Source organism: Eptesicus fuscus, chromosome 3 (genome assembly GCF_027574615.1).
Source record: "Eptesicus fuscus isolate TK198812 chromosome 3, DD_ASM_mEF_20220401, whole genome shotgun sequence".
Lineage (NCBI taxonomy): Eukaryota > Metazoa > Chordata > Mammalia > Chiroptera > Vespertilionidae > Eptesicus > Eptesicus fuscus.
In genome coordinates, this window is record NC_072475.1 from 58,699,320 (window position 1) to 58,719,903 (window position 20,584).

At 39.0% G+C, this 20,584-nt stretch overlaps 1 protein-coding gene and 1 pseudogene across 1 annotated transcript in view; one reads left to right on the forward strand and one right to left on the reverse strand.

Annotated features, from left to right (window-relative positions):
• The window catches only part of GOLGB1 (golgin B1), an 89,542-nt gene that overhangs the window by 8,411 nt on the left and 60,547 nt on the right, over positions 1 to 20,584 (forward strand). The window contains exons 2-5 of the mRNA XM_054713943.1: positions 6,308 to 6,402; positions 7,200 to 7,352; positions 7,520 to 7,672; positions 12,045 to 12,170. Coding sequence (XP_054569918.1) covers positions 6,310 to 6,402; positions 7,200 to 7,352; positions 7,520 to 7,672; positions 12,045 to 12,170 — 525 coding nt within the window. The 5' untranslated portion in view covers positions 6,308 to 6,309. The remainder of the gene's footprint in view (positions 1 to 6,307; positions 6,403 to 7,199; positions 7,353 to 7,519; positions 7,673 to 12,044; positions 12,171 to 20,584) is intronic.
• On the reverse strand, positions 4,326 to 5,187 carry LOC103290734 (E3 ubiquitin-protein ligase SIAH1-like; annotated as a pseudogene).

Sequence of the window (20,584 nt, forward strand, 5' to 3'; positions counted from 1 at the left end):
GTAAATATTGCTGCAATGAACATAAGTGGTGCATATAATCTTTCTAATTAGTGTTTTGAGTTTTTTCAGATATATTCCCAGAAGTGGAATCACTGGGTCTTAAGGCAATTCCATCTTTAATTTTTTGAGGTAACTCTATACTGCTTTCCAGAGTGGCTTTGCCAATCTGCATTCCCACCAACAGGGCAAGAGAGTTCCTTTTTCTCCACATCCTCTCCTCCACTTTGTTGATTTGTTGATGATAGCCATTCTGACAGGTGTGAGGTGATATCTCATTGTAGTTTTAATTTGCATTTCTTTGATGATTAGTGATGTTGAGAGGATCTTTTCATATGTCTATTGGCTACCTATCTGTATGTCCTCTTTGGAGAAGTGTCTGTTCAAATCTTTTGCCTGTTTACTAATTGGATTGTTTGTTTATTTTTGGTGGTAAGTGCTTTATAAACTTTAGATACTAACTCCTTATTAGATGTATCATTGGTGAATATGTTCTCCCATTAGGTGGGTTGTCTCTTCATTTGTTGATGGTTTTCTTTGCTGTGCAAAAACATTTTGGTTTGATGTAGTCCCTTTTTTTATTTTTTTCTTGTTCTCCTTGCCCATGGCAATATAGCAGAAAAAATACTGCTACGACTTATGTCCGAGATTTTACTGCCTATATTTTCTTCTAGGATTTTTATGGTTTTAAGTCTTACACTTAAGTTTTTCATCCATTTTGAGTTTATTCTTGTATATGTATAAGAAGATGGTCTAGTTTCATTTTATTGCACATATCTGTTCATTTTTCCCCAGCACCATTTATTGAATAGATTGTCTTTACCCCATTTGTATGTTCTTGCCTCTTTTGCCAAATATTAATTGACCATGAAAGTGTGGTCTTATTTCTGGGTTTTCTATTTCGTTTTATTGATCTATATGTCTGTTTTTATGCCAGTACAACCAATCCTTATAATGATGGGTTTTGGTCATTTTGGTTGTCTCAGCTTTCTCTCTAATAGAGCCTTAGTGATGTTGAGCATTTTTTAATTTGAATGTCTTCTTTTGAAAAATGTATATCCAAGAGCATCAGCCCAAGGACTGAAGGGTCCCAGGTTCGATTCTGGTTAAGGGCACGTATCTCGGTTGCAGGCTCAATCCCTGGCCCTGGTCAGGGCATGTGTGGGAGGCAACCAATGGATGTGTCTCTCTCACATCCTGTTTCTCCTTCTCTGCCTCTCCCCCTCCCTTCCAATCTCTCTAAAAATCAATAGTAAAATATCCCTGGGTGAGGATTAACAAAAAAACAAAATCAAAAATGTCTGTCCACATTCTTTGTCCATTTTTTTAAAGGCATCTTCTATTGCTTGCTTGATTGCTTGCTTGTTGCTTTTAGAGAGAGAGGAAGGGAGAGAAAGAGAGAGAAACATCAAAGTGAGAAACATTGATTGACTGCCTCCCATGTGTGCTCCAACCAAGAATAGAACCCACATACCTGGGTATGTGTCCTGACCAGGAATTGAACCCATGAAGCTTTGGTGCACAGGACAATGCTCCAACCAACTGAGCCACACCGGCCAGGGATCTTTGTTCATTAAAAATTAAAAAAAATGTTTTTATTGATTTTTAGAGAGAGAGAAAGGGAGAGTGATAGAGAGATAAAAACATCGATGAGAGAGAAACATCATTGATTGGCTGCCTCCTGCCTGCCCCATATTGGGAATCCAGCCTGCAACCTGGGCATGTGCCCTGAATCAAACCCTGACCTCCTGGTTCAAAGGTCGACACACTCAACCACTGAGTGACACTGGCTGGGCACTCTATATGTCTGTTTTGATGGCATTGTGATACTGTTGTTTTTTAATCCTCACCAGAGGATATTTTTATTGATTTTTTTAAGAGAGAGAGAGAAAGAAATAGAGAAAGGGAGGACAAACATTTATCTGTTGCCCTCCAGTATGTGCCCAAACTGGGGACTGAACCCACAACCTATATTTTGAAATCATATAGTGTGATGCCTTCAGTTTTATTCAAGCTCAAGATTGCTTTGGCCATTTGGAATCTTTTGTGGCTCTATATGATTTTAGGATTTTTTTTTTATTTCTGTGAAAAAAGGTATTGGAATTTTGATACAGGTGCACTAAATTTGTAGATTGCTTTGAGAGGTATGTATGTTGTAATAATATTAGTTTTTCCAATCCATGAACATGGGATACCGCTTGTGTCTTCTTCAATTTCTTTAATCAGTGTTTTCTGTTTTTCAGTGTACAGATCTTTTACCTCCTTGGTTAAATTTAATCCTAGGTATTTTATTTTTTGATGCTATTATGAGATTGTTTTCTTAATTGTTTAATTATTTTGTTAATATATAGAAATAGTAATTTTTGTATATTGATTTTGTACTCCGCAACTTTACTGAATTTATTTATTAGTACTAACAGTTTTTGATGGAGAGTCTTCAGTATGTAAGATTATGTCACTGGCAGGCAAAGGCAATTTTATTTTTTCCTTTCTGATTTGGATGCCTTTTATTTATTTTCCTTGCCTAATTGCTCTGGTGAGGATATCCAGTACTATATACTGAATAGAAATGGCAAGAACTGTGAGCTTAGAGGAAAAACTTTCAGCTTTTCACTATTGAGTATGATGTTAGCTGTGGACTTGTATATGACCATTATTATGTTGAGGTACTTTCCTTCTGTAGCTATTTTTTTAGTTTTTATCATAAAAGGATGTTGAATTTTGTCCATTGCCTTTTCTGCATCTATTGAGATGATTACATGATATTTATCCTTCATTCTGTTAATATGATGTATCACATTGATTGATGTTGAATTATCCTTGCATCCCAAGAGTAAATCCTACTTGATTGTGGTGTATGATCCTTTAATGTCTTATTAAATTTGGTTTGCTAGTATATTGTTGAGGAATTTTGCATCTGTGTTATTGGCTTATAATTTTCTTTTCCTTTAGAGTTCTTGCCTGGATTTTGTATCAGGGTAATGCTGGCCTTATAAAACAAATTGGAATGCATTCCCTCCTCTTCAGTTTTTTGGAAGATTTTGAGAAGGATTAAATTAAAGGATTTTCTTTAAATGTTTGCTAGCATTCACCAGTGAAGCCATCAGGTTCTGGGCATTTCTTTTTTGAGAGGTTTTTGATTAGTGATTTAATCTCCTTGTCATTGGTCATATTTTCGAGTACTTTGTAATTCAGTCTTGGTAAGTTGTGTGTTTTTAGGGATTCGTCTGTTCCTTCCAGGTTATATAATTTGTTGGCAATAATTGTTCATCATACTCTCTTATGGTTCTTTGGATTTCTGTGGTATCAGTTGTAATGTCTCCTCTTTCACTTAAAATTTATTTGCATCTCTTTTTTTCTTAATCTAGCTAAAGGCTTGCCAATTTTATCTTTTCAAAAAAATCAGTTTCTTTGAAAGATAGTTTTGATCATTTCTGTTGTTTTTATAATCTTTGTTTATTTCTAATTTGATCTTGGTTATTTCCTTCCTTCTGCTGACTTTCAGCTTTATTGTTCTTTTTTTAGTCTTTGAGGTATAAAGTTAGATTGTTTATTTGAATTGCTTCTTTTTTCTTAATGTGGTAGTTTATTGCTATAAACTTCCCTCTTAGAACTGCTTTTGCTGCATCCCATAGGTCTTAGTATGTTATGTTACCATTTTCATTTGTCTCAAGATAATTTTTGCTTTCTCTTTTTTTTTTCTTTGACCCATTCATTGGTCAGAAGTGTGTTGTTTAATTTCTACATATATTTGAATTTTTCAGTTTTCCGCTTGTTATTGATTTTTTCCATATAATAAAGCCAAGTATATTTAATGAAAAACTAGAATTAATAAAAATTAGCAAATACACAAAACACACAAATAAACACACAGCAGCAGCACCATTATTGACTCAAAAAGGGAAAAAAGCAAGACCACTCAATATGGCTTTTCAGTTGTTAAAGGGAAAACCACCCCATGCCCTTCCACACATGCACACATGCATGCATACTCACGCAAAAACAAAACAGGAAGACCCCAGTAGTTTTCCATAGTATGCTTAATCTACAACAAACACAAATTCAGAATTATTTATAATGCTTACTTTCCTACTAATATCTATCTATCTATCTATCTATCTATCAGTGGTTTATTGTTGACTTATTTTTAAATATATTAGTACATGTGACTGTTTCCTGTATTTAACAGCCTTATCTTTTATTTACCTTTATGTCACTACCTTTCACTTAACCAAAAGTTTCAGATTGGCAGGCAGAAGGGTGCCTCTTCTCTGTGAAATTGAATGCAATGGTTTTAAACACTGTCCAGAAAATGTTTGAGGGCCATTTCAACACATGGAAATAGTTACATTGATGCCTAAATTACCACTTTCTGCAAAAAAACTGCAATGCCAGTGTCAAAGATTAGACAGTCACTATTAATAATGACTCTTTTATTTCCCTTATGTATAGATTGAGGAGTGGCTTGCCAAGTCAATTCTGCCAACGACCATTTAGCTCAAGTCATAGCAAAATTTTCAGCTTGCTTGCATGTTCCTATCAGCTGTATAATTGCAAAGAACTGCTGGTGCCCATCATACTACTGTTTCTCCAAGACTAACATGAAGTGACAGCTGAAACAGGACTACATCGTCACCCAGTCCACAGCACCCGGAAGGTTGATGTTTGTAGCAAGAAACACTATATCTTCTCCTTGCAGGGTTGTAATGGACTTGTGTTGATGCATCAGATGAGGCATGACAGCATCCAAAGGGCCTAATCACTTACAGGAAGCATTGGGGCACTGGCAGGAGTAAGGCTGAAACTCAGAGTTCTTTGTGGTCTGCTTTATCTGTGTCTAGAAGTTATTTCACATCTAGAAGAGGCATATTCACAAGGGAAAAGTACTGAATTGGCCACTGTCTCCATAGCCAAGTTGCAAATGGATCCCAACAGGCCAGCAGATTGGACAACATACGAGCTTTGGGTGACAGTTTCTGTAGACAAGATGGCCACTGTGACACTCAAGAATGGGTGGTAACCCATAGTCAAAGCAGACCAGACACTCAGAAAGACTGGCCAAGTCATTGTTGGACACTGTGGTGACCGTCATGGCGGGCACCCTCTGGGAGGGTGTGCACTTGGAGGTCACAGTGGTAACTGTTGCAGTCTGGTGGCTCATTTCTGTGGGTGAAGAGCGCTTCGGACCCGGCCCCAACTCTCATGTACTCCGTCACTGCTGCCAATCCTGCCATAGTGGGCAGTGTCACCACCTCCTCCCAGTGCTGGCACTGAAGGACACCTTGGGCCTGGCTGCTGCCTCTCGATAGCGCACCACTGGGCTAATGAACAAGGATTATATTTAAATTTAAGCAAAACCACATTGTTTATCTGAAAAACTTCCTGAAAGAATGGGGTTCTTGGGCACATAAAAAGAAAATATTTGCCAGGCCGTTGTGGCTCAGTGGTTGAACCAGGAGGTCACAGTTTAATTCCCCGTCACGTCACATGCCCAGGTTGCGGCTCGATCCCCAGTAGGGGGCTTGCAGGAGGTAGCTGATGGATGATTCTCTCTCTCATAATTGATGTTTCTATCTCTTGCTCCCTCTCCCTTCCTCTCTGAAATCAATAAAAAAATATTTTTAATAAAAAATTTGCTGAATCATGGGGTTTATTTGACAGAATAGGAGAGAACAACAGTCCGGGAGGGGCAGGAATTGTTAGAAGTTCATGTTTGTAAGTTAAGTTCTGATGAAAGAAATGGCATTGACGATAATCTGTAAGGTGCATTATTTCCCACTGAACAATTACGTATTTTCGTTTTATTTAAAAAATATTAGTGATGGTGACTAAAATCTGTGCAATTGTCATTGAAAAGAAAGGTGAGTGACTACACTATACATACTCAAATGCCTTTTTAATTTATTTTTTTAATCCTCACCAAAGGGTATGTTTTTATTGATTAAATTTTTAAAATTTTTTTAGAGGAAGGGAGAGAGAGAGGAAAAAAACCAACCACCATCAATGTCAGAGAGAAACATCAATTGGTTGACTCCTGTATGCTACCTGACTGGTGATCAAACCTGCAGCCTACTTGGTTGCCCCCAACTTCCCTCCCCTGCCTAAGTATGTGCCCTGATTAGGAATCGAACCCGCAATCTTTTGGTGTATGGGAAATGCCTTTTTAAATGATACCATCATGCTGCAGTCTATTTCTAATATATATCACCTACACAGATTTTTTTATTTCACTTAGAGATGATATGGTTACCAATATAGGAAAAGACTATATTCTATGTTTTATTGATTCTTATGTTTTCTTTTCCTGTAGAAATGCTGAGTCGTTTGTCAGGATTAGCAAATGTTGTTTTACATGAATTATCAGGAGATGACACTGATCCAAATATGAGGGCTTCCTTAGATCCTGTAAGTAGCTCTGTTCTGAATTAAACAGATGAGGCATGTGTTCCATGTTCTTCTGAGGAAAATAATTTAAGAGTATGAACAGTCTTCCTTGTGCAGGTAGAAGAGAGAAGTAAGAAAAATATTGAGACTTTATAGATGGTCCATCTACTGTAGTTTGTAGCCTAAGAGCCACAGAGATAGGAATCAAGTCCTGGATGAGATTCTTAAGATCTTTTTCGTTCCCCCACCCCAAGATTTGTTTAGCATTAGATTGTTTTAACTCCTTTTTGGATATATATTCCTTTTCCATAGGAAAGATTTGAGTGACAAATGGTAGAATTGGAACACCTTTCTGGTTTGAGAATATCTGTTTGCTATCGTTAATTTATCCATCACTTCTCTTAGGGTTTGCATTGTATTTTCTGAGGTCCACATAAGAACAAAAGAAGTCCTTTAGTTTTCTGGAAAGACAAGTATTGTCTAGTGGTTAAGAGAATTTTACTCAACTACTCTCTTAATTTAAAATTTTGGGCTCCCCCATTTAATGGTTTGTGATATTCGCTTCCCTTTATTTTTCTCTTTGGTAAAATTAGAATAATAAGACTGTAAGTGGGATAATGTTTGTAAAATGCTTAACATTTACAAAATACTCAACATATTATAATGGCTGTGGAAATAATTATTATTGGATTAGAGTTGGAAACATTTCCTAAGTAAGAATAGGAGTTGTGATAATATTAAGTTGGAATGAAGGAACTCATGTTTAAAAACTAATACCTTTTCCTTGGTGCATTGGCAACTTTTTGTCTAAATACTAGGGATTACCACAAGAATTGGACATGGAATTGAATGATAAAACCCAAGAGGATGTTCTGGAACGCCTGGCTTACACAGAGCAGTTGGTGGTGGAGCTAAAAGAACTCATTAGACAGAAGGATACTGAACTGCAGCAGAAGGATGAAGTTCTGCAGGTACCATTGTTTTGGCTTTTTCTTGCTGACTATATACTAAAAGATTATTATTGAATCTGATTCTTATTTCCCACCATCAACAAAAGATTCCTACTTTTGTAATGTCTAGATAAGTGATGAAGTGATGAGTAAACATTTATGTATTTATCATCATTGTTCTCTGACAGGAAGAAAGAAAAGCTGCTGATAACAAAATAAAAAACCTGAAACTTCATGCTAAGGCCAAATTAACTTCTTTGAATAAACACATAGAAGAATTGAAGGCACAAGGAGCGATTGCTTTGCCAACAGGATCTCAGTCAGAGGAGCAACTCTCCAAGGTATGGTGACTGGGTATAACACATATTTTCTAAGTGGAAAAAACCTTCTTAATATAGCAGGTTTTCATTAATCACAAATATTTATGAAGCTAAAGTAATACAGCTCTAAATGCTATCCTTATTGAACTTGCAATCTAGCTGGGCTATGGGTCACACACAGTGCAAACAAAAGGTCAGCAGAAAACATGGAAATGAAATGCCAGTTGTTACTTAGACTTTCAGAAAATTAAAAAGGCTATTATTATGCTAAGTGAAATAAGCCAGTCAGAGAAAGACCAATATCACATGATCTCACTTACCTGTGGAATCTAATGAACAAAATAAATTGACCAACAAAGTAACTCCCGAGGCATGGAACAGAGTGACATATTGGGGTGGGGTGGGGACAAGAAGAGAAAAACCTAAAAACTTATATACTTACTAGAGGCCCAGTGCACGATTTTGTGCACGGGGGGGGGTGGGGTGTTCCTCAGCCCAGCCTGCACCCTCTCCAATCTGGGACCCTTCGAGGGATATCCAACTGCCCATTTAGACCCGATCCCTCTCACAATCCAGGACTACTGGCTCCCAACTGCTCGCCTGCCTGCATTCCTGATTGCCCCTAACCGCTTCTGCCTGCCAGCCTGATCACCCCCTAACCACTCCCCTGCCAGCCTGATTGATGCCTAACTCCTCCCCTACCAGCCTGTTTACCCCTAACTGCCCTCCCCTGCAGGGCTGGTCACCCCTAACTGCCCTCCCCTACAGGCCTGGTCACCCCCAACTGCTCTCCCCTGAAGGCCTGGGTCTCTCCCAACTGCCCTTCCCTGCAGGCTTGGTTGCCCCCAACTTCCCTCCCCTGCCGGCTTGGTCACCCCTAACTGCCCTCCTCTGCAGGCTTGATCGCCACCAACTGCCCTCCCTTGCAGGCCTGGTCCCTCCCAACTGCCCTCCCTGCTGGCCTGATCGCCCACAACTGCCCTCCCTTGCAGGCCTGGTCCCTCCCAACTGCCCTCCCCTGCTGGCCATCTTGTGTGGCCATCTTGTGTCCACATGGGGGCAGGATCTTTGACCACATGGGGGCAGCCATCTTGTGTGTTGGAGTGATGGTCAATCTGCATATTACTCTTTATTAGATAGGATAGAGGCCTGGTGCACAGGTGGGGACCGGTTGGTTTGCCCTGAAGGATGTCCCGGATCAGGGTGGGGGTTCCCTTGGGGCGTGGGGCAGCCTGGGCGAGGGGCCTGTGGTGGTTTTCAGGCCGGCCACACCCCCTGGCGACCCAAGCAGAGGTCCTGGTATCTGGGGTTTATCTTGTACAATTGAAACTTTGTAGCTTGGAGCGGAGCCAAGCCTTCTGCTTGCTCCGTGGCGGCAGCCATTTCTGTTGGGATTTATGTATCTTCTATAATTGAAACTTTGTAGCCTTAAGCAGAGGCCTGGGCCAGCCAAGGTGTGTGGAAAGCTTGGCTTCCTCCATCGCCAGGGAAACCCAAGCCTCCCTCCTGCTCTCTGTGGCTGTAGCCATCTTGGTTGGGTTTATTTGCATATTTTCTCCTTATTGGCTTGTGGGTGTGGCTTGTGGGCGTGGCTTGTTGGTGTAGCAGAGTAATGGTTAATTTGCATATTACTCTTTTATTAGATGGGATATGCATAGCCCATGGACATAGACGATAGTGTGGTGAAGGTTTAACCCTTTGCACTCGCTTGCTTTTTTCTCGATTCCTTTATTCTACTCGGGATTTAATTTTTTAAATACCCCAGATTTTACAAAGCGCGGCAGTAGAATAAAAAACTGGAGTTTCTTTTCATACAAACTTATTTATTTGGATTTTTTTTATACTTCAAATTATTGATACATTCAAAGAGTAATTTTAATCTCGATGCTAACCGTGTCGAGTCACACTCGACATCCGAGTGCAAAAGGTTAAGGTGGGGAGTAGGGGCTGGGCAGAAGGGAGAGAAATGGGGGACATTTGTAATATTGTCAACAACAAAAATATATATTTTTTAAAAATCTCATAATCCAAAAAAAAAAGGCTAATGAGAAGAAGTAAATACTGAAGTGAGGTTTTCAGGTAGGAGACACACATTGCTTTTGGAGAAGTTTCATTATTGGTTAGATGATAAGCTAGATTGTCTGCAGGTTTCTTCTACATCTGAAATTCTTTAATTTAGTAACTTGATATAAAATCCTTCTATATAATAAAGAGGTAATATGCAAATTGACCCTCACACCCTCACACAAGATGGCCAACCCCATGTGGTCAAAGATGGCTGCCACAAGATGGCTGGCAGGGGAGGGTAGTTGTGGATGGTCAGGCCAGCAGGGGAGGGCAGTTAGGGGCGACCAGGCCAGCAGGGGAGGGCAGTTGGGGGTGACCAGGCCTGCAGGGGAAGGAAGTTGGGGGCGACTGGGCCTGCAGAGGAGGGCAGTAGGGGGTGACCAGGCTGGCAGGGGAGGGCAGTTGGGGGACCAGGCCGGCAGGGGAGGGCAGTTGGGGGAGACCAGGCCGGCAGGGGAGGGCAGTTGGGGGCAACCAGGCCGGCAGGGGAGGGCAGTTGGGGGCAACCAGGCCGGCAGGGGAGGGCAGTTGGGGGTTACCAGGTCGGCAGGGGAGGCAGTTGGGGGCAATTGGGCCGGCAGAGGAGCAGTTAGGTGTCGATCAGGTTGGCAGGGGAGTGGTTAGGGGCTGATCAGGCTGGCAGGCAGGCGAGCAGTTGGGAGCCAGCAGTCCTCAGGGATCAGGCCTAAACCAGCAGTCGGACATCCCCCAAGGGGTCCCAGATTGGAGAGGGTGCAGGCTGGGCTGAGAGACACCCCCACTTCAGTGCACGAATTTCATGCACCAGGCCTCTAGTATTTTATTCCCTTATATGGCCATATAAGGGTTAAAGTTTCATGCATTATAGGCTCAGTTAGATTGCCTTGGCCTCCCTATAAGGCATGTTCTCTACATTGATAGCCACAACCAATAAAACAGTTTGAGGTTGGAGATAGAAGAATAAGGAAAGTGGTGCCTTTTGAGGAATAGAGCATTGTTTAAAAACTCGTCTTCGTTACCTTTCTGAGTTTGGTATAGAATATATGGAGGCTAATATATCACATGTGCATATCATAGTTGGCCTAGACTTCACTCTGCATAAGAAGTCTTTTGATATTCTTAATTTCATCCTGTCTCACCCTTTGACCCACTAGTGTTCTTATTTTCGATACTTTTAGTTCTTGGGAGATTTAATTGATTCTCTAGGCACAAACCTTGGGGTAGTTAGTTAGCTTCCTAGTTAGTCTTTCTTTTTGGGTCTAATGCTCTGAAGACATTACTTCTCCTGCATTGATTGCCTTATTTAACTTCTCAAAAGCTTGTTTTAGAAGCTGTTGTCTTTCTTCTCATATAATTTCTTCAACTCGATTCTTCTTTTCTTCCTTCTTGGTTTCTCCTCTGGTAATTCTTTCTTCCCTTAGCTACAATAGTAGCAACGTTTGCCCATGTGGCTTTGTTTCTTCTGACTTTCCTTTCCTCTGCTATGTTGTTAGATTTTTAAATTATCCATTTCAGGAGACTGAAAAATTATCCATTTTATAATCTGCCTTTTTTAAAAGTTCTGAGACCTTAAGCAAATCAACATTTTACAGCATCAGTTACTTCCTCTGTTAAATAAAAGGGCTGGATTAAATGATTTCTAAGTTCCGGCAGCCCTCTAATTGTTGTATACCTATTAAAGAGCTAGATATTCTGTGGAAAGTAGTTGAAGAAGTGATAGTAATCTTCAGATGCTTGAACAACTAATATGTGGAAGAAAGTATAAAATTATTCTGTGTAACTCCAATAAGGAGACTAGTTTCATTTGGGGGAGAGGGTGTGGAGTCAATAGCGAGGCATAATCTGGTTGAGTTTAAGGAGCTTTTGGGGGGAAAAATAGACTGTTGAAAGATTTTGATTTCCTCTCACCGGTTCTTTTATGATCTTTTGCCCCTTAGGAGTTTTGGCCTCTGGCTCTTCAAGGCAGGGAGACTGAGTTTTCTGTTGAGTCTTGCCCTCAGACTAAAAACCATAAACATGGGAAACTCGGTGCCATTTTTCCCAACTATCAACATCCTTCCAGTAGGTTTTTGGTTGCTCTCCTCATTTTCAGATAGCTGCTTTTATTTCTTATCCAGATTTATAGCTGTTACCTGAGGGAGGATGGGTCTAGTAGGAGCTACATGGTGCTACTAAAACTGGAAAATTCTAAAGTTTCTTACTTGTTCAGGCAGGTGTTATTATTTCTTGCTCCCATCAGTTTGATAAAATGAATGAAATAGTTTTATAGGGAAAATTAGAGCAAAAGATCAAATATATATTAATTGTAATATTTTTAAATAAATGACTTTGTCTCCTGCATTTTCAGCATGACAAGAGTTCCGCGGAGGAGATGGAAGTAGAAAAGATAAAGTGTAAACTCCAGGAGAAGGAGGCACTAATTAGCAGTTTGCAAGCCCAGCTGACCCAGGCACAGGCAGAGCAAGCTGCACAGGTATGTAGTTCGCCACTTCATGTCATTAAGCTAACAATTCATCAAAGCCCATGGATTATTATATGACAAAGATTTTTTAGGTGCCCAGTGGATATTTATCCATGTTATCTATCAATTTCCTTCCTTCCTTCTTGCTTTTCTTTCCCTCCCTTCCTTCCCTTCCTTCTTTCCTAAGTATGATAATTTTATTAGACTCTACACTAGTATTTGTCATTTTTGGTTGATATTTATAGATACCAAGTATGCTTTTTGATATATAGTTTCACATTTTTATTTCAGAAGACTTTCCTTGAATTATATAGCTTATTGTATTTGGTCTGTTTTCTTCATTAGGGACTTCTTTTAGCTATATGTTTCATCTTTGATTTATCTTTAATATTTGTCTCATTTTCTTTTTATCTCTTCTTTTCATTTTATGTTTCTTCTTTCACTTAAGGCATTCTATTTTGTTGTTGTTAATCCTCACCCCAGGATATTTTTTCCAGTTATTTTTAGAGAGTGGAAGGGAGAGAGGGGAGAGAGAGAAACTTCAGTGTGAGAGAGACACATCAATTGATTGCCTCCCACATGCACCCCAACTGAGCCTGCAACCAAGGTACGTGCCCTTGACTGGAATTGAACCCGCGAACCTTCAGTCCAAGAGCTGACGCTCTAACCACTGAACAAATTGGCCAGAGCTGTCTTTGTTTACTTTTGTGTTCCTTCTTGTTTTGTCTTCTTTTTCTGAAATGATTATTTTCTTTTGTATCAAGTTCTTTTTGAGTTCTGTCACCTTATTTCTAGTTTTTCAATTCTGATTTATGTTGTTCTTTAGTGTCTCGTATAATTTTAATAATTTTTAACATCTTTTGAAAGACTATAATTTTGATTTTTTAACATAACAAATTCTGTTATGTTTTTATAACCTGTAAATATATTATTCTGCTCCTTAGTTATTTTTTATTTTTAATTAAATTTATTGGGGTGACATTGGTCAACATGAAAATATAGGTTTCGGGTGTGGGTTTCTATGTTACAAGATTTGTGTATTGCACCATGTGCTCACCACCCAAAGTCAAATTTTCTCCTGTCACCATATATTAGGACCCCTTTCTCCCCAAACGCTGACAGCCAACACACTGCTGTTTGTGTTCACAAATTTCAGTTTTATATCCCACACTAGAGGCCCAGTGCATCCGTGCACTGGGCGGGGGGGGGGGGGGCGGGAGGGGGGGGGTCCCTCGGCCTGGCCTGCGAGGATCGGGCAGAAACCAGCTCTCCGACATCTCCCGAGGGGACCTGGATTGTGAGAGGATGGTTCTCGGGTGACGCACCCCGGAATCGGGGCTCCCTCCTCTCTGGTTCCAGGTGTGTCACCCGAGAACTGCTGCTGCCAAGTCACCACAGCTCAGCAACTCCTGCATTGAGTGTCTGCCCCCTGGTGGTCATTGCATGTCATAGCTACCGGTCGGACAGTCAAATGGTCAGACAATTGCTTAGGCTTTTATATATATATATATATATGAGTGAAATCATATGGTCCTTAGCCTTTTCTGACTTATTTCACTTAGCATAATGTTCTCAAAGTCCACCCATGTTGTTGCAAATGGCCCTGTTTCATCCTTTCTTATGGCTGAGTAGTATTCCATTGTGTATATGTACCACATCTTTATCAAGTCCTCTATCGCAGGACATTTTGGTTGTTTCCATGTCTGGGCCACCCTGAATAATGAACATAGGAGTGCATATATCTTTGCAAATACATGATTTTGAAGTTTTCAGGTATGTTCCAAAGAGAGGAATTGTTGGGTCGTATGGTAGCTCTATTCTCAATTTCTTGAGGAAATCAGCAAACTGCTTCCCATAGTGCTTGTACCAGTCTACATTCCCACCAGCAGTGGATGAGGGTTCCCTTTTTTCCACAACCTCTCCAACACTTGCTATTGCTTGTCTTGTTGATAATGGCCACTCTAACAGGTGTGAGGTTGTATCTCATTGTAGTTTTGATTTGCATTTCCCTAATTGCCAGTGAAGTTGAACATCTTTTCATATATCTATTGGCTGTTCGTATGTCTTCTTGGGAGAAGTGTATTTTTGGGTGCTCTGCCCACTTTTTGATTGAGTTGTTTGTTTGGTGTTGAGTTTTATGAGTTCTTTATATGTTTTTGAAATTAAACCTTTGTCAGAGCAACTGTTTTCAAATATCATCCCCCATCTGGTTTGCTGCCTCTTTGTTTTGTTGTCAGTTTCTTTTGCTGTGTAGAAGCATTTTAGTTTGATATAGTCCCATTCATATATTTCTGCTTTGGGGTCAAGTTCATAAAATATTCTCCATGACTAATATCCATAAGTTTGGTACCTATATTTTTTTCTATGTAACTTATTGTTTTGGGTCTTATATTTATGTCTTGATCCATTTTGAATTAATTTTTGTACACGGGGACAAACTGTAATCCAATTTCATTTGTTTGCATGTGGCTTTCCAGTTTTCCCAGCACGATTTATTAAAGAGACTATCTTTACTCTATTGTGTGTTTCTGGCTTCTTTGTCAAAAATTATCAGTCCATATACATGTTGTTTTATAGCTGGGCTCTCCATTCTGTTGCATTGATCTGTGTGTCTGTTTCTCTGCCAATACCATGCTGTTTTGATTATGGTAGTTCTGTAGTATAATTTGAAGTCAGGTATTGTGATACTTCCAGCTTTGTTCTTTTTTCTAAGGATTGCTTTGGCTCTTTGGGGTCTTTTGAGGGTCCATACAAATCTGATGATTTCTCATTCTATTTCTTTAAAAAATGGCATTGGGATTTTGATGGGGGTTGCATTAAATCTGTATATTGCTTTGGATAATATGGCCATTTTAACTATGTTGATTCTTCCAATCCATGAACATGGGTTATTTTTTAATTTTTTTTTGTCTTTTTCAATCTTTTTTAATAATGCTTTGTAATTTCCTATATATTGGTCTTTCACGTTCTTTGTTATTTCTAGGTATTTTATTCTTTTGGTTGCAATTGCAAAAGGAATTGTTTTTGGGTGTTTTTTTGTTTTTTGTTTTTTTTTTTCATTTCTTTTCTGAAGTTTTATTGTTAGTATACAGGAAGGCAATGGATTTTTGCACATTGGTTTTGTATCCTGCAACTTGACTGTATTAGTTTATTGTTTTTAATAATTTTATGGTGGAGTCTTTAGGGTTTTCTGTATACAGAACCATGTCATCCACAAATGCCAAAGCCGGTTTGGCTCAGCGGATAGAGCGTCGGACTGTGGACTCAAGGGTCCCGGGTTCGATTCCGGTCAAGGGCATGTACCTTGGTTCCGGGCACATCCCCAGTGGGGGGTGTGCAGGAGGCAGCTGATCGATGTTTCTGACTCTCTATCCCTCTCTCTTCCTCTCTGTAAAAAATCAATAAAATATATTAAAAAAAAAAGTGATAGTTTTACTTCTTCTTTCCCTATTTGGATGCCTTTTATTTCTTTTTGTTGCCTTATTGCTCTGGCTAGGACTTCCAGCACTATGTTGAATAAGAGTGTTGAGAGTGGACATCCTTGCCTTGTTCCTGATCTTAGAGGAAAAGCTTTCGGTTTTTTACCACTGAGTATGATATTAGCTGAGGGTTTACCATATATGGCCTTTATTATGTTGAGGTACTTTTCTTCTATTCCTATTTTATTGAGTGTTTTAATCATGAATGGATGCTGTATCTTATCAGATGCTCTTTCTGCATCTATTGATAAGGTCATATGATTTTTATCCTTTCTTTTGTTAATGTGGTGTGTTAAATTGACTGATTTGTGTATGTTGAAACATCCTGTGCCCCTTGAATGAACCCCACTTGACGGTGATGTATTGCTGTATTAGATTTGTTAGTATTTTGTTTAGGATTTTTGCATCTGTATCCATCAGAGATATTGGTCTGTAGTTTTCTTCCTTTGTGTTATCTTTGCCAGGCTTGGTCTCAGGGTTATATTGGCCTCATAGAATGTGTTAGGAAGTATTGCCTCTTCTTCAATTTTTTTAAAGAGTTTGAAAAGGATAGGTTTTAAATCTTTGAACATTTGGTAGAGTTCACTGGTGAAGTCATCTGTTCCTGGGCTTTTATTTTTGGGAGATTTTTTTTTTTTATAAGGACCAGGGCATTCATATGCAAAAGCCTCTGTGCACAGCTTTTTTGGGGAGGTTTTTGATGGTTGTTTTAATTTCCTCACTACTGATCCGTCTATTTAGATTTCCCAATTCTTTATTTAGTCTAGGCAGGTTACATAATTTTAGGAACTTATCCATTTCTTCTAGGTTATTGAATTTGGTGGCATATAGTCCTTCATAATATTCTAGTATGATCCTTTGTATATCTATGATGTCCGTGGTGACTTCTTTCTTATTTCTGATTTTGTTTATATGGGTCTTTTCCCTTTTTTCCTTGGTGAATCTAGCCAGGGGTTTGTCAATTTTATTAATCTTGTCAAAGAACCAGCTCTTTGTTTTATTAAATTTTTGTAGTCTTTTCTCTATTTAATTCAATTCTGCTCTAATTTTTATTCCTTTCTTCTGCTGACTTTGGATTGCTTTTGTTCTTCTTTCTCTAGTTCTTTAAGATGATATTGGGTTGTTTACTTAGGATTTCTCCTTTCTTGAGATAGACCTGTAATGATTTAAACTTCCCTCTTATTACTGATTTCACTGCATCCCAGAAGTTTTTATGTGTTGTATTGTCATTTTTATTTATCTCTGTATATCTTTTGATCTCATCTTTTATTTATTCTTTGACCCAGTCATTTTTAGTAGTATGTTGTTTAATTTCCATGTATTTGTGGGTTTCTTTATTTCCTTTTTGCAGTTTTAATTTCAAGGCATCTTGGTCCAAGAATATGCTTGGTATAATTTCAGTCTTCTTGAATTTATTGATGCTAGTTCTGTGACCCCAACATATGGTCTGTCCTTGAGAATGTTCCATGTGCACTGGAGAAGAATATATAATCTAGTATTCTGGGATGAAAGTTTCTGTAAATGTCAGTTATACTCACTTGGTCTACTGTTTCATTTAAGGCTGATATTTATTGATTTTCTGTTTGGTTTATATGTATAGAGCTGTCAATGGAGTACTAAGGTCCCCAAGTATGATTGTGTTTTGATCTTTTTTTCCCTTTAATTCTGTGTGTAGTTATTTAACATTTTTCAATGCTCCTTGGCTGGGTGCATATATATTAAGAAGTGTTATGTTTTCTTGAGGTAGGTCCCCTTTATCATTATAAAGTGTCCATCTTTGTCTTTTGTTATCTTGAAATCTATTTTGTCAGATATAATTATGGCTATCCCTGCTTTTCTGTGGATGTTATTTTCTTGGAGAATAATTTTCCACTCTTTTACTTTGAGTCTGCCTTTGTCCTTGCAGCTTAGATGTGCCTCTTTTAGGAAGCATATGGTTGGGTTTTGTTTTTTGATCCATTCTGCAATTCTGTGACTCTTTATTGGTGAATTCAGACCATTTGCATTTAGGGTAATTATTGATGTATGAGAATTTCCTATAGCCATTTTGTCGTTTGTTTTCTGGTAGCTCTATGCCTCTATTGGTTCTTTTCCTTTGTGTTTCTGTCTGTTGTTTTTGTTTGGTGGTATTCCATATTTTCTTCCTCTGTTTCTTCTTTTTTTAAGCTGTGTGTCCTGATTTGTGGGTTTTTGTGTGTTGTTACCATTAGGTTTATAAAACATAAACTTGCATATATAACAAAGCTTTTTTCTTTTGAATGCATCTGATCTTCAACCTCCTTTGCCAGTTCAGACCTTTACACCCTCTCCTTTTATGTTTTTGTTGTCACAAATTAACCCTGTAATTTCTGTATGCTGTAACTTTTTTGGTGATCTTATTCATAGTGCTATGACCTTATTTTCTTTGTTTCAGGTAAAATAACTCCCTTGAGTATTTCCTGCAATTGAGGTTTCCTGGTGATAAATCCCTCAGCTTCTGTATGTCTGGGAATGTCTTTATTTCCCCCTTTGTATTTAAAGGATAATATTGTGGGATATGTTATTCGTGGCTGGTAATTTCTCTCTTTCAGATGTTTGAATATTTGGTTCCACTCTCTTGGTTTATAGAGTTTCTGCTGAGAAGTTGGATGAAATTCTGAGGGGTTTTCCTTCTTTTCCCTGGCTACTTTGAGCATTTTTTCTTTGTCATTAATTTTTGACAGTGCCTTGGAAAGGGCCTCTGTGGATTAAGATAACTAGGCGTTCTGTTTGCTTCTTGGATTTGAGGATCTAGTTCTTTTCATAGGTTTGGGAAGTTCTCAAACTTCCACTATTTGTTTGAATAGACTCTGTTCTATGCTCCCTCTTCTCCTCCTCTGGAATGCCTATAATTCTAAACTTGCTTTTTCTGATGGAGTCAGATAATTCTCATGGAGCTCTTTAATTTTTCTTTATGCTCAGGTCTCTGTCTTCTTCCCTCTGTCATTTCTAGATTCTTATCTTCAATATCACTTATTCTTTCCTCCATCTGGTTGGCTCTGTTTTCTATGCTCAGTAGTTCACTCTTAATCTCCTTAATTGCATGTCTCCTTTCCAGGATTTTTTATTGGTTCTTTTTTAAAGTTCCAATTTCTTTGGTAAAGTACACGTCTTATCATTGATTTGTTTTCTGAGTGCATTGAATTGCCTGTCTGTATTTTCTCACATCTCATTGAATATTTTCAGAACTTCAATCTTGAAATTTCTGTCATTTTTATCACATATTTCCATGTGTTCCAGCTTGCTTTCTGGAGATTTTTCATTTTCTTTCTGGTCATCCTCATTACTGTGGTTATTCTTAGTATGTGCTGTCCTTTGCCTATACCAGTGGTCGGCAAACTGCGGCTCGCGAGCCACATATGGCTTGCAAGCCACGATTTGCCTCTCTTTTGACTAATGAGTTTGCTGACCACTGACCTAGACTCTTGATTCCAATAATTAAAGGCTGTTGTTGTTCCTTGTAATTAAGCCCCTATACCAGTTGTCAGCAAACTCATTAGTCAAAAGAGCGGCAAATCGCGGCTTGCGAGCTGCATGTGGCTCGCGAGCCACAGTTTGCTGACCACTCACTGGCCTATACATTTCTCTCTAAAGTGATAATTCTATTTTCCAGTAGATTATGCTGAATCGCAAGATTTTTTTTACCTCTGTGATTTCCCCATCTTGAACCTCAACAGCTTCCATAAGACAGTCATGTTGCTTGGGGGTGAAGTTTGTTTTGCCCTCGCCATAATGGCTACCCCTGACCTCTGTGGGGTTCTGCCCCAAGTACCTCTCCTGGGTATGTCACAGAGGGAGACAGCAGTTCTACTGCAATAGCTCTTGGTTTACAGATAATATTCTCCTGGACCCAACTCCAAGGGCAGTGGGAGGTGAGTTTTGGGAGTCCCAAGAGACAGCAGGACTCTGTGGTTTCGTTTCTTTGTCTGAAACACCACTGCTGGCTCAGTAGTCCGTGTGATAGAACCCCATGCTTTGTCAGGCATCTGCTGACTCAGACACTGTTTGCTCCTTTGCTGCTAGCCTTGCTGGTCTGTCTGCTCCTCCGCCACCCACTATCCCCCCAATAGCTCTGTGTTCTGGCCAAAGGAAGCCCCTGCTACTGCTGGCTTCCCTCTCCCAGCAGGCCATATGTGCTTTCTTCACTTCTCGTCTCCCTGTTTATTCCTGGTTGTCCACCTTTAGATGTTTCAATGTGTGGATTTCTCAGTTACGTGTCTGTGTTGAGCAGGAATTTCTTTGTTGAATTATAGTTGGTTAACTTGTTGAAATTTCAGGGGTAGAGAATAAGAGGCTATCCCATGCTGCCATTCCTCTAATGTCACTTCCTTAGTTGTTTTGTAATTGTGACTTAGGGGCGTTGACCTTGATCCTTTCTGCTCCTTATTTTTTGTGTGAAATCAATTTTCCTCAGTGTTTGAAAGGAATCTTAGTTCAGGAAAGCTTTTTTGACTTGTCTCTTCTGTTGTTTTTTTGTGTTGTGTTCAAAGATATGACTGTTGGATTTCTAAGATTTTCTTGGTTATACCAAAACATAGTTGTGTTTAGTGGAAAATTGTATTTCTTCAGTTTTTAAAGTAAAATTAAATAATGTTAGTAACGAAATTCCTTATTCATATTAGGCATAGTTTAAGCCCTTTGTAGCCATATATGGCTAGTTGATAATGAGTTATGTAGCACATGTATAGACCTTTTTCTTCTATTTTGGTTATCACTACTCTGCTTAATTTTCATTTCATTTCTAGACATTCTTAGTTTATGTCTGTGTATTGTAAGGTAGCCCTGCTAAGTCAGTTTTGAGAGTTCAGAGGAACTAGGTTGTTCTAGCCTGTTAGTCCTTCTTACTGTTGACCCCTTGCATTTACCCAATATTAGAAAATGGGCAAGTCCTGCCAATTTAAGCTGCTGTTAAGATTGGACAACTGCGTT